This window comes from Aquila chrysaetos, chromosome 7, assembly GCF_900496995.4.
Source record: "Aquila chrysaetos chrysaetos chromosome 7, bAquChr1.4, whole genome shotgun sequence".
Classification (NCBI taxonomy): Eukaryota; Metazoa; Chordata; class Aves; order Accipitriformes; family Accipitridae; genus Aquila; species Aquila chrysaetos.
The window spans coordinates 6,644,705-6,659,548 of NC_044010.1; the positions used below are offsets into that span (position 1 = coordinate 6,644,705).

At 45.0% G+C, this 14,844-nt stretch overlaps 1 protein-coding gene across 3 annotated transcripts in view; it reads right to left on the bottom strand.

Moving 5' to 3' along the window:
• GRAMD1C (GRAM domain containing 1C) overlaps positions 1–12,315 on the bottom strand; it is a 54,528-nt gene extending 42,213 nt beyond the window's left edge. For 2 of the 3 annotated variants that reach the window (XM_030020223.1, XM_030020222.1), the window contains exons 1-2: positions 12,226–12,315; positions 10,464–10,592 (exon numbers count right to left, since the gene is read on the bottom strand). In XM_030020223.1, the coding sequence (XP_029876083.1) occupies positions 10,464–10,592; positions 12,226–12,300 (204 nt within the window). In that variant the 5' untranslated portion in view covers positions 12,301–12,315. Of the gene's footprint in view, positions 1–10,463; positions 10,593–12,096 lie in introns of all 3 variants that reach the window. The other variant, XM_030020225.2, reaches the window with a different exon arrangement.
• Between the last annotated feature and the right edge of the window lie 2,529 nt (positions 12,316–14,844).

Sequence of the window (14,844 nt, forward strand, 5' to 3'; positions counted from 1 at the left end):
CAAAAAATCCATGTAGGAAGAAACTCCTCAGAACTATTTCATTATGGAGAGCTTCTGAAATATTGGATGCCCACTTTGGATGCCCACTTACAAAGTATTTGACACCCAGTGTCAAGAAACTGACGGAATTACGTAATTCCAAAAGAGAGACTGCTCCTATTTATTTTAAAGACTGGATCTAGTACATCAAAAGCACTGTGTCCCACAGCACCTCACCAGTAGTTGAGCCCTTACCAGCTCCACTGTGGACATCAGTCTCATCAAGCCATCATTGACCTGACATGTGGCTTCCTTCCCAAGCAGAAAGAAAACTGAAAGACTTAATATTTTAAAAGTTTCAAGATGTAGAGGTATTTGTTTGGAGAACTTTAAAAAAAAAAATCTTTAACTGGTTGTACAACTCAAAGTTCTTTAGAAAAAGCAGTAGGAAAGATCTGGAAAAATTTTGTAACAAAGTATTTCAGTTTAGAACATATGAGGAACTCTCCCAAGTTTCTCCTTCAGATCCCACTGGAATTAGCTCAATTTCACAAGCCATTACATTTCATTGAAATAGGGTTCAGCTGAAGCTATTCCAACAAGGTCCTTGCGAAACAAGCTGATAACCTTCTTACCATTGGTAAGAAAGCCTCTTGTCATTAGTAGTATTATATATTTTTTTTTTCAGGGAAAAGTCTATATAGTTTGGATTGAGAATATCCTCTGCTTATTCTGAAGCAACTACTTTGTAGCATTCAGTAGTTTCTTTCTGCAAATAAGCATTCTAAAGTATTTTTAAATGGCAAAGCCAATGTACTTTTGTAACAACTCTGATTTGGATATAAAATCTAAAGTTTGACACGTACAGCGAGGAGCAAAGCATATGCTCCATTTCAGAAATAAAACTGACTGAGGCATGAAGCTAACGCAAAGTCAGAAGACACACACCCCCTACATATACCTCCTCCTCCTCTAGCTGCCTGCAGCCTGTTCCAACCCATGCAAATCCCTGGCCAGCACTCAGGCAGCCTCTACGGCTCCCCCCTCTCTCACCCACTTGCTCAGAGCCGGTGCTGGACACCATCCAGCAGAGCTAGCTAGCATTCTGCCAGCCTCTGCTTGCACGCCAGCTTGGAAAACAGGCTGGAACACACTAACCTTGCAGAACACGCGCACAAATGCTGCAGCAAGTGGTCAAAGAAAACGTAAGGGTGGGGGGTGGCTTGCGTAGAGCTGCCCAGCTCCAATCTAAAAATCACTATCGTCTAAACGGATTTGGGGAGGCAGACTGCAGTAGCATAGGTCATTTCAAGTTCACCAAAGTCCCCAAGGGGACTGCAGAGGAAAGTACCATCACCAGGGAAACACCAGCTTGGAAAGGAGCACCCAATACCCACCGCTCCTCCTCTCTGCAGCACTGAAGTCTACAGCCCATGCACCAGTCTTAAAGATAGAGTACATCTACACCCGGTAACTCAGCACGGACCCAAATCTACTCTCACACAAGACTTGGCCATTGCCCACATTGTAAGTCAAGCCCTTGCTAACAGAACTCCTCAGTCTGAGCTCCAGGGCAGACAGGGAGGAGATCAGGGCATGCTTCATGCACACCCCAAGCTCCCCAAAAGAGTACACTACCACCCACCCCTCCGTCAGCTGCCCAGATCTCAGTTCTTTGTAGGCAAGGAGCAGACACTTTGAGGCAAAGGATATAGGGCTTTGCATGTCCACCAGATCTTTCCGACTGCTCTGAAAGGGAAACAGAACGCATACATCTATTCTGCTTTCTTTGTGCTGTCTGTCCCTTTCCCTCTGCCTTACCTAGGACCTGTCCGCTGCATTTCTGCAAGTAACTACATGAAGTCAGGCTCTGACTGCCATTTGTGTAGGAATTTATTCTGGAAGTGAGGACGACTACAGAGAAAACAGCAGGCTGCACAGGAGCTTCGCCCTGCACAGACCATGAGCCACTACAGCAGTGAGGGGCTGTGGAGTCCCTCTTTGCTGCATGGCACAACACACATACGGTTTCAGAGCTATAAGAGAAGAGGCAGGTGTCTCTCTGGTGCATCCACCTCACCCACTGAAGGCCCAGCCTCCTACAAGTCGGATCCCCTTGGGCACTTGGCTGAACTAGAGCTAATGACTCAACAGCAGGGAAGAGAGAGCCCTCTCCTAGCACAGCCCTACTGAGGAAGCTGAGAGAAGAAACAGAAAAATACATTTCAAGGCATTTTAATCACTGGTATAATCAGATTTAAGTCTGAATGCCTGAAAGGAAAAGATAATTGAACACAACGGGGCTATATTTACAGTCATTTTGCCAGCTACAGCTGCTCACTAGGCTAAAGCAGTTGTGTTTGTGCACCTAGCTGGGTGGTGGCACTTTAGATGGCCCACAGTTCTGTTGTCAAGATCAGCTTCATATGTAAATAGCAGGAACTGGTTTCACCAGAAAAACAAGGCAACTCTTCTGCCTTCCCAAAGCAAAGCTCAGATACATCACAGGGAATCTCTGTGTGCTGGAAGAGCAGCAAGACATTGGGAGGCAAACCTACACAGAAAAATATTCATTGGCAATTTCTTTCTATCAGAAAGACAGTAAGAAGACTCAAAGTGATCTCAAAAAGGCCCACCAAAGCCTGGGGACCAGTATGACTCAGGCCTCAGAAGTAGCATAAGCATAAAGTGATTTAAGTGCATTTCCTGTTTAAAAGATAATGCCATCTTCAGCTGACTAAACACGTTTGCAGTTAGCAATAAGGCTGATAATTTCAAATATAATTGTTTATACAACTGCTACCAAGTACCTCTGAGTTTGGAAACATCCCTGGAGGCATTCAAAAAGCGAGCAGACGGGGTACTTCAGGACATGGTTTAGTGGGCATGGTTGATGGTTGGACTCGATCTTGAAGGTCTTTTCCAACCTAAATGATTCTATGACTTAAATTTTAAATAAGAAGGTTGAGCAAAAAGTTCAAGAGATTTGGACACTTACATTGACAAACATCTTCCCCAACTCTGAATTGGAAACTAAGGTGCTTTTAGCTTCCAGGAAACAAGATGCTCCAATCTCGGATTTACTCAGCATTCTCATCAATACCATCCGTAGCTGGCAATATGTTCTTTGGACGTGGTAGTAAAATTATGCCTATAATGCCCCTGCCAGAGACCATGTTTCATGCTGCCTCCCCAAGACACTAGTACTAGCCAAGTTCACAAGGGTCTTAAGCTCCTTTTCATTTTAAGGAAAAACTGTGGATTTGTACCTACTTTCCTGACTTCAAAGATGCAGCATTCAAGCAATGTTTTTGTTTTCTTTTAGTAATTTCATCTACTGCAGGAGGATTTAACAAAAAAAAAAAAAAAATAAAACAAAAAACAAAAAAAAAACCCCAAACAACCAAAAAAACCCAACAAAAACCCTGTGATACATCAAGTTCTAAAACAAACTTAATACAAATAAACCAAGTATGTTTGTATGAACTCTGCAGTTACTATTTTAACATTGTTTAACTGGAGCAAGTTTGTCACCCTCGCAGCACAAAGTTATCCTTTAGCTCAATTTGTCTGCTCCCCAGTTTAATTTTGAGTCCTGTAACTACATTGTCCAGGCTTCAACAGCCAGAAGTGTACTAATATGATGCAATGGCAATTAAAAGCTCAGTCAAGATGATTTCCTTTTGGATAAAAAAATACATTCTTTTCAGACCAGCAGTTTCATCTGACTCATATTTCTTCCTACAGCATGTATGTGAAACAATTAGCCAATGTTATTTGTTAAGAACATCTGTTCCTTCACCTGATCTTTCACTGCAGGCTGGCTAAGAAATGAAAAAAAATTCAGACTGCTCATCTTTGGACTTACTTGATCCATTTAATGAATAGTGGAAAAAAAAAACCAAACCGATTTTGGGGGGGAGGGGGGGAAAAAAACCTCATACAATAAAGTAACTATAAGACATTACTTCTGAACTCTTGTCTTCCTTACCTGCAACAAAGTGCCATCAAGATTACTTAATACAAAAGTAGCCAAATACAGAAGCAAAAGAATGGCATACCTCAGTTGCACTTTTCCCTCCTTACTTTGCCAGAACTGGACTCTGGCATCTCTGATCTGTATTTAAGTTTAGTAACAGTCCCCAAATATTGGTCAGGAAAAAAGGTCATGAAGAAAACAAACAACCCTCTTGGTCATAATTGCTCTTGGTCTCATTTACTTTTCAGCAACTCATAGAAGGATACATGAATACTTTGGATCAGGACTGTGGTGAAAACCTGAAGGAGCATATTAAACAAACTACAACAGTAGTTACATAGTTAATGCACTAGTGACTGTAGCCAATTACGTGAACTGTTTTGGTATAAATTAGACTGGTCATCTCATTAAGCCTGCCAGTAGCCCTACTGCACTTGAAATTACATGGAAAATAGCACTCACCAAGCAATTGCCCCAAATTTTTCCTATGAAATATCTAATTTGATCTTTTTCTATCTTAGAAACCAAATGCAGATTCTACTCTTAGTCATTTCTGTATTAAAAGCTGTTACCAGATTTGACTGAACCATTCCCAGCAAAGAGAGACCACACACAAATTTTCTTCAATTTTATATTAAAATGGAATGCAAAGGGTCAGCTATTGGGAAACATGTATATCAGTACAAGCTGATCAGAGCTACATACACACCATCATTCACGATCACATACCTCCACTCATTCTGAACAAGGGGTGATATCTTGAGACCTGGTGCGTAGGCACAGCAGAAAACAGAAGGAGAAGCTGAGAAGTCATATGAGCAGGCCAAAGTCCTGAATAAGTTTATCTGTCATTTCCCTAGGGGCTTTAGGGGGTTGCAGTAATAAATACACAAATATCTGAAGTGTAGGCTTTACTGACTCAATAAGCAACTTCAATAAAAAAGCACTACCTAAAAAAAAAAAAAAAAAAACCAAAACACTTACTCCACATCATTTCTAAAATGCTGCCAATATCACCAAGGAACCTTGACATAACTCAACTAGTGCATAACCATCTGCTACATAGGATGACATAAGATATAACTTCCAGAGTAGTCATTAGCAGAAAAGCCATATACTCCTGCCCAAAACGCTCTTATGTTTTTGGATAGGTAAGTATGTGTCCCAAATCATCTAAACCTCAACAAAATATTTCAGATTTTGATTTTTTTCTTTCTTTCTTTAATTACCTCCTGGAGAATTTTCTACTCCTAGTTGCTGCTAATGACTTAATTAAATGTACCACCAATCACATCCTGTAGTTTTGTTTACCCATCTTCTTTCCCTCCAAAGGGACACAAGTAGCTCACCTGTAGCAGACTTGAAAAAGACAGTGCTACACCACTGCTTGTTTGCAGAAATGCTGAACAACAAAGCTGTAACCAAACGACAAAGGCCAAAAACAGAGCTTACTTCCATCTCCTAGAGTTGTCTCTTAAACCTTTTGTTCCCTAAGCTATGAACTGCCCTTTCGTTAAAAGGATATCACCATTCAACCAACTCCATGCTGATTTTCTGAACTATATTGCATTTCCAATGGTTTTGCTCCCAGTGACTTAAAAAAAAAAGTAAATCACATGAATCTGAAGTATTTTCTTCTTGATCTATTAAACTTAATCTTCAGGTTCTAGACTAATTCTTTAGATGTGTGTAATAATTCATATTATATAGAACCTCCCATTGCTGCAGCTGGGGTAAGCTTATTTAGACAGGGCACCAACTGCCAGTCTTTCTTCAGAACAGGCTGAAACTTGATGGCAGTCAGATCTACCCCAGTGCTCAGTTTGGAGCTGCTTCAACAGCAGTAAAGAGATTCCCAAGGTGAAAAGAAGTGAGAAAAACACTTTAGCCTAATCAGCCATGTTCAAGGGCTAGTCAGAACTGCATGGTTTATCTTTTCTTACCATTTTAAAACGCTGCTTCTGTATAATCAGTGCTATCACAGGGCTAAAAAAAGGCACCTATTCTAGAGATTCCAGATAGGTAAACAAACAACAAACCAGTGCTACAAGTACAGCAAAAGCTATTTAGACGAAAGTTATGACATTTCAGAAAAAAACAGCATAAGTGTGCTTAAGATTTTTATTCTCTTTTGAGACCTACAGCATTTCTCCAATTCTAATCCTCCTTAGCAGACTGCTTCATACCAGCAAATAAAAAGAAGGCTAAAAATCCTCCTCCGATGTCACAAACCGTGATGTCTCTCTTTCACAACCCAAGCATTTGGAGGCACAGATGAGAAGAAAAGCTTTCTTCAGAAGAAGTAACACACCAAGTACACAACACAACAGATGAAGCAACTGTCAGAGGGCCTTAAACACCAGCCTGCCAAAACATAGTTACTGATCTAACAAGCCCAGTAAGCCATTCCCAGAGTGAACATGAGTCTTCAGAGAAAGGTGGAAGGAGCATTCAAACAACTGTAGCTGCAAGAAATATTTCATCTAACCCTTACTACTCTTGGACCCAAAGTATGTCAACTTGTATCTGTGCTGCAATAAGTTATCTTCCAAATTGTAATGTGTATCTGCATCCCTCCTGTGCAGGTTTGACTCATATATGTTTATTGTGTTCTTGGCATATGTACTCTCACACACTCCCACAGACTAGCTCTTTCTCATAGAGACCAAATCCATGTGTGTAAAAAAATCAAAATCCTTTTCCAAATCTTGTAAAACTTCACTTATTCTTGTATTATGAAAAACAAAAGGCTTATTTTCACTTTCACTGTATCACTTGTTTGCTTCTATTGTCGCACCCCTTCACACTGACCAACTCTTTAAACTGACATTACACTGCAATCAAATCAGCTTTTTTAAAGCCTCTTTTATTATTTTCTTTCCAACATCTCCTTGGCACCTCGCATTTCCAAATTCTTAAACAAGCCTCCCAGATAAAAGCAATTTTCTGAGAGATGCTCATTTGATTTCAACTCTTTCCACCTACCTTTTCATTGCAATGGAAGGACTTACTTTTTTGTTCTTTCTTTCCACAGGCATTCTTCTTACTGTAGACATATATGAACTTTGACTGTTTATTAATAGAAACTAGAGTCCTCAGAACACCCTCATTCTTGATACAAGAATCCTTTTCATTAGCTTCCTCATTCACCTTTACCTTCTTCATTACAGTAGCAGAACACTTAAGATTTTCATGGGTTTCTTCTTCCAAGGATATTAAATTGAATTATATTTCAGTATGAAGAGTGTAAAAAGGATAAAAAGTGAATTCAGAATCTTGAGATAGGGCTTCCAGATGTAATTTAATTTCCAAAGCATCTTTGACTTTCATAATTTCTATTTGCAGTTGCCAAGACTAGAACTATTTAATCAAAAGTAGATGCAAGCTTTACAGGCTCCAGTGAAGAGAGTAAGCCCTGAGATGAAGTTTGCAAGCAAGCTTTTTTCTTCTACCAGTGAGGTTGTAAAAGTCTAGCTTTGTCCACCTCCAAGGAATGGTCTTCAAAAAAAAAAAAAAAAAAAAAAAGCCACACAAAAAAAGCCATCCACCTTAAAAACAGCAGTTTGTAACACTACCAGTTTAAGAATTGCTTACAGTAGTACAGAAAATTCATTCTTTCTCAAAACTTTTCAATAAAGCTATCCAAAGTATTACTTTTTTTTTTTTTTTTTAGAGATGGGGAAAAATTATGCGTAATAGGATTCTCTTCTTTTCTTCCTTCCCTGCTAATTTTTCTGCTACCCTTCCTTCTCCCCACTCACCATAGCCAGAAAAGAGATCCCAGAGGCTCCCAACCCTAGCTTGCTGCTAATTACATGTGCTCACAGCACCTATTGAGCACTCATGATACCTGGCCTGACTTAGAGGCATGGCACAATTGCCTACTCCCACTCAAATCCATGAAAAATTGAAGTCAAACCAGTCAGGCTCTAACATCCACATTTAGTTTCCATCATCAGAGAAACAAGAGTACATACTTAGAAGAAATGAATCCTTGGAGCAAACCAAAGTTGTCAGAAACGTGCAGCCTCTCAAAGCAAATAACCCAGGCAACAAAACTGATCCCTGGATGCTACTGCAGGCTAGTCTTGTAGCAATTCCTTAGTTCTACTGACTTCAGGAATGAGCATAACAAATCCACGCCTGCCACAGGACACTAAGATCATCCTTTGCCAAATGTCAGTGACACACGCTTTGCACACTGCAACAAGCTGCCTTCCCTGTTATCACCTACACATTTACTATGACTCAGTATTTAGGGAGTTTTAATGATTTGTTTATATAGTCAGCAGCTGATCATGAACCATGCAAGTTATTAAAACACATTTTCTGTCTAGAAGACCAGGGAAATATGCCAATGACATAACATTTTAATTAGAAGATCTTAATTTTTGCCTTCAATTTGTGACTTTCTGCCTCTTGCTACTTCTAAGTTCAGTCCCCTTGAGGCTGAGAAAATGAGTACCACAGCCTCCTATAACCAGACTGGTAGAGGTTTTTAAAACTAATCGGTGACAAACGGTATGGCTAGAACATTACAAGCCACAGCACTATCTTACATGAGGCAAGTATTTACACAATACCTTTGTTTTAACTGCAAGGTCATATTTGCAGAACCAGATAAACACTAACTTCAAACAAATACTGAGATCTTGAAGTATAAATCATAGACAGAAGGCAAGCATTTAACTATAATGGACAACATCTCACACTCTCTTAGCAGCTGCCACTGCAAAAGAATCCCATTCCCCTGAGGTTACAAGCACATGTTACTACAGGAAGCAAAAAGTGGCACTGTGAGGACACACAATACCCTGCACCTTACATGCCTAAAGCTCTGTTCAAAGAAACTTCTAATCTCTGGCATGTGTGTCAAACCTAAAAATGGCAAGCCAATAGCACAGTTACATTCTTCATATATTATACTTTACCGACTTTATTTTAGATTGCCAAGCTTTTCAAGGAAAGACTGAGCTGCTAACTGCAAGTTCAAGTCCAACAAACTGACCCCAAGACCTAAACAGGTTTCTTCTTCACAAACTGCCAACTGCATTAACATTTGTATACAAACCATCAAGAGTTAGTTTACACAATCTAATTTGCCATCTCATGAGAGCATAGCTAGCAGTTACAGTGTCTGTGCAGCATGATTTGCTATTGATTCAAGTACAGATACAGCAGGGCACAGGCAGAATGGCCCTTTATCGCCTTTGTAGCTGTAGGAACAGTGGAGAAAATACTGAACGATCCAAGTACTCGCTCTCTAGCAACACAATTCTACAACCTGCTGGGATTCATTCGGATTGTCCCATTTCCTTTGGCTCCAGACTACTGTTGCTCAGTTTAAAACTACACATGTATTTTGGGGGAAGTTTATGCTAGGGCCTGAGATGCAAAATCAAGGTTCTGACCATTAGGACATCCGCTTAGTTTGAAAAGGAGGAATGAGAAGACATACAAGCTAGATTTATAAATACGGAGTTGGGAAATCTGATCCCCCAGTTGGGCTCGAAGCTCTGCCACAGATTCCCTATGGCCTTTGCTAGTTACTTAATCTTTCACCTGCTGAGCACGATGACCTCATCAGGACTAGGACATGGTAGTCCAGATGATGTTCCTATGCACAGGATGAAGCATGCCAATTTACTGAGGCCACCTGATGCAGAACCCGAGTCAGACTGTCAGAGCTGTGCGGAAGGGAATCTAAGTCTCCCACGAGATCAGGTGTTACCCTGCCTGTGGCTGCACACACAAGTGTTCCCCTTCCCCATCTAACAGCAGCAACCCATCCACCAAACCAACAGCAAAACATACGCTCTAAGTCTACACCTGTAAGTTTACCTTCTCTCATGGAATTGGGGGGAAACAAAACAACAAACAAACAAACAATCCATCAAAAGCATGATAAGAGTATTAAAGACAGCATTTATTATTACACCCTCCACTTTCAGTGGGGCATCTCCCTGGAGAGGAGCAAGATTGAACCCCTCCATTCTGCCCTTCTATTCACAAATCCCATTCTTTACACAGAACACAGGAAACTTATTTACTCTTGTGGAAAACAAATGAGTTTACCTGACAAAAAACAGACACTAGGAAAGCACATCAGAAGAACTACCCAGCACTGAGAATCAAAATTCAGCCCTTACTGTTAAAAAGCATCAAACAATGTCTTTCTAAAGGCATAAAGAGACTTTGGATAGGTTAATGCACCAGGCAAGGGAGACAGGACTGGGCACAGAAGTCCTGTCACCAACTTGATATGCGACATCAGGTAAACAACTTCACCCCCTCTTAGTCTCAGCTTACACTTAAGTAAGCTGATAATGATAAAATTACCTACCTCACTACATGGGTGGAGAACATTTTACTAATTCATGATTACGAAGCAACTTGAGAACCGTGTATATAAAGCTAGTACATAAACACATATATATAAATTAAAATATACTTATGTTATATTTATAAATAAAACACAAGTTAGAAGAAAGATAAAACACATTACCCAAAAGCTCCAGTCAGAACTCCAGCTATACTGAGCAGGACCCTGCATTTTCTCTGTGCACGAACTAAGAGTGCCCTCTGAATCAGCAAGCAGCTGGCTAATAAGACCATGATCCACTTCATGAACTTCCTGTGAACAAAGAAACAAGGTATGCAATTCAACAATGGAGGAGAAAACTGAAATAAGATGATGGTTAATCCATTTAACAACCATATATTAAATGAAACTTGACATTCTAATTTTACCAAGGCGAGTGGCATAAAAACACTTCCCACTGATAGCCTTTTAATTGATTTTACTTTTTTTCCAGAGTATACTATATTTAATTATTACTTACATTTTTAACAGACTATTTTATTTCCACAGCAGCCCCTCAACTTGCACATTGAAGCTGCACAGACATTTAGAGCTAGAATAATATCAACATGAGACGTCAGTGCATAACATGCAACATGTCTCTAGAATCTGTGGGACCTTTCAAAACTTGAGAAAGGTCACGCAGGTGTAGCAGAGTTCTGACATATATTATTATAATACAAATCCATCAAATATTTATACTTAATACTAGTTACACTATAAATTGTGTGTTTTGTTGTATATAAATATGAGCGCAACACTTCAGAGGCGAACAGTTCTACTCATATTGCTTACTATAAATATAAGCACTCTTCCGTAGCGCTCTCCCTTGATATCAATATTCTTCACTTGGGAGGTCAGTTTTACTTTATGACGGGAAACCGAGCCACCGAAAGACACTTGTCCCAAGCCACCTAACAAACCGGCACAAAACCAGCCCAGGGCCGTAACCAGTAGCTAACACCGCCGGTACTACTGGACCCATCGATGAGAGACGACGCCGGGTTTCCAGCCCAGAACGACTCAAAACCACACCGATGTCGGCACACACGCACGCCCATGCCTAGACAGGGGTGTGAGCACCGGGCCGGCGCTCCTCCGAGGCTCCCGCCGAGCCCGCGGCCCAGGCCGGGGGTACGTACGCTCCGGAGAAGACAGCGGGGTGAGAGGCAGAAGGCAGAGACACCCCCCGGCTACATGGCGTGAGAGCAGTGGGGTTCTCCACGCAAACACACGGACTCGCCGCAACTGCCACCAGTTGCTGCTCACCGCCCCGGCTCCCCGAAGAGCGGACGGACCCGTTACTGCCGCGGGTGGGACGCCGCCGACCCACCACATCGCCGGAGCGAAGCGGCTCTCACAGCAACCCCGCGGCCGCCTGCGTCTCTCCCCCAGGCGGCTCTCGCCACCCGAGAGAGCCCAGACCTTCCCTCCGGGGGCCGCGGCAGCCCCGCGGGACGCTCGCCGCCCCTCCTCACCGGGGACCCGCGGCGCCGGCGCTTCGCGGGCCCGCCGCCACCCCCCGGCCGCGCCCGCCTCGCCCCAAAAAACTTTCGGGGAGGCGGGTGGCGGCGGCGGCGGCGGAGGAGGAGGGGACCGCGGCGGCCCCGCACCCCCGGGCGGCGCTTCCCAGCGCTGCCCGCGGGGGCCACCCTACCGCCGAGCCTCCGAGGCGGCCCCGCGGCCTCGGCCGGCCCGCCCGCCCGCCCGTCCCGTCCCCCGGGGGAAAGGAGCGGGGCTCCCGTCCCGTCCTCCCCCCGCCCCGCCCCGCACCTACCTGCGCAGCCCGCCGCCGCGGCTCGCCCGGGGGGGGCGGCGGGCCGCGGCGGGGCAGCGGCCGGGGGCATGGAGCCCGCCGGAGGGGCGGGCGAGGGCCGGTGGGGAGCGCGCAGACCGCGGCGCTTACCATGGAGGGGGGCGAGGGCGGCGCGGCGCCCGCTAACTGCCTCAGCGGGGCGCACGGCGGGGCCGCGGCCGCCATTTAAAGGGGCAGGCGCCGGCCGGGCCGCGGGGCGCGGACCCGAGGCGGTTGCCAGGGGCGAGCGGCGCCGCTCCTGAGGAGGGGAAGCCGTCGGGGAGAGGGGGGGGGGGGGCGGAGAGGGCCGCGGCGCCCCTGATCCCTCCCTCGGCCGGCTCCAGAGACCCCTCTGCGGCTTCCACAAGGGTTAATTACGAAGCCTCGGAGCCGGTGGAAAGTTTGTGAGGACTGCAGCAGGAGAAACTCCCGGCTGCGGGGAGTCGGGGGCGGCCTTAGCTGCCTCCCTCCTGAGGGAAAGCCCCGCGCCCCGCCGCCCTCCCCTTGCGCCCAGCACCGCCAGTCGGTTCAACAGCGTCCGGGCAGCGAAAGCGGTTCCTAAATCTGACGGGGGGGTGGGGGGTGGGTCGGCGGAAAATACCGCCGAGAGGCCGCTCCAGGGGGACACCTAGGGGGGGAGAGGGGAAGGAAAGCCCGCCCTCCGCCTCCTCCTGAGGCGACCCGGGCCCGGCCGCTGGCCAGCGCTGCCGCCGCGACGAACCGGGGTCTTGAGGGGCCGTCCAGGGCCAGAGCCCGCTTCCCCGGCCCGCCGCCGGCGTGCGTGGACAGGGCCGCGCCGCCACGGCCCGCGGGTGTTTGCAGGGGAGCGGGCGGAGGCCTGCCCAGCCGCTTGCAGGCTGAGCAGGGGATGAGGTGAAACGAAGGAAGTCAATGGCGGGGGAATCACCTCAGGAAACCCAGGCTCCGGTTTTTAAAGCTGCTGAGCGGCGCCAAGGGGGTTGCTGCCCAAGCTGTGAGCGCCCAGGGGTTTGGAGAGCTGGGCTCCAAGTTAGACAGCGCCGAAGGGTGCCCCTCAGAGCAGGGGACCCAACCAGAGCCATGGTGGCTTGCAGGGTGCGTGCCCTCGGGTCACCTCGCAGGAAAAAGAAGAGCCTTGTGGTGTGAAAAAGAGATCTCCGCCTTGCCGGGTGGCTGGCTGGCGGAGGATGGAAAGGGATGGGTGGGCAGCCAAAGGAAGGAGGAGTAGAGCAGCCTGGCGTGGCAGCGCTGTTTCGTTCTGCTGTCCCTTTTCTCTCGCCACTTCCCCAGAAAGTGGGTTGAGGCTCTCCCTGAAGGGACATCTCTGGGCCCTGTGATATCTGCCTGCTGATACATTAGCAAAGGTGCCAGGAGTCCCTGTGGCTGACGTCCCCTCCCAGCTGTTGGCCCAGAAAGGACAGCTTTAACGCTGCTGACTGTGAGTCTCCAAAATTTACAAGAAAGTGTAAAAAAGAATGTGTGTTTTATTTTATTTTTGTTGCTTGCTCTCTTGCTTTGGACCTCTGAAACTTAAATTTTTCAGGCGTTTCTCAACAACACTCAGGGGACCAGTTTTCTTTTCTTTTTGTCCAAAAATTGAGGTGCTCTCTGAATCATACTGGTTTAACCAAGTGGGAGAAGCTTGATGTTCAACTGATGGCTGCCAGCAACAATAAAACCCCTTTGTATTCCCTCAGTTAAAATCCGGCTGGCCTGATGGTTTTGCTCAGGCATGTCCTATTTAATGGGAGATTCACAAGAGAATTGCTATTACAGGATGAAATGAACATAAACAGCATTTGCAGGAACAACAGCAGTCTGTCCATCACAACACACTTGAAAGTTTTTTTAGAAACACACCAAATACTTGGGTTTAAATCAGACACTGGAATGCCTTTGGTCCAGCTCCATCTTCCCACGCTGACTTCTCTGACATGCAATCATGGCCAGTACTCTAAGCCAGTAACTCAGTCCCAGTTCCTCTTGATCTGCCAGGTGCCTTTGACTTTACAGATTATTCCCTCCTCAAACTCTTGATTGTTTTGACTCCTCTAACTTTTTCCTTCCATAGATAATATTGGTTTTGCTCACTAGTACTTCCTTCAGAAGACCTTCACAATCTACCTTCCAGCTTTCTGCTGAAGTGCTATGTTGCTCTGCACTTGGTCCCAGTTCCCTTCTTAATATATAGTTTACTTCAGAGTGATTCCTTCCTGGTAAGGCCAGGTCTTCCCTCTCTCCCAACCCATTTCAAACAGAGAAGAAATATTTGCCTTTTAAGTTCCTTTAGCTGTACTCCCTCTAGCTTATCCTGCTTTCAGCGATACAGGTGTCACCACACCAAAGCTAAAGCAACAAGTGATCGCTCAAGGAATGGGTTGTTCCTCTTGACATTGTTTGGTTAGCAGAGTTTTGCAAGTCAGATGTGGAATTCCTTGAAACAGTTATTGTGGAGCATCCACATGCGAAGATGCAGATCACAGAATTTAATAAAGCGTATTCAAGAAAGCCATATGACAGTAGTGTGATTTCCTCATGGTGTGATGGGGGCTTTCGGGCGGTCTGTTTTGCTTTCAAATACAAAGAAAAGCAGAAATACTCATGCCTCGCAGCTGAATTGTGCTTTGTGTTTTAACAGATGTGGAATTGAGTCTTTACTGGATACTCAAGCACAATTCCATTATCTGAAGAGCCCTAAAGATAAGCAAAATCATTAGATAAAGCCAGCGGGTTTCCGGAAAGGTGTGCCGT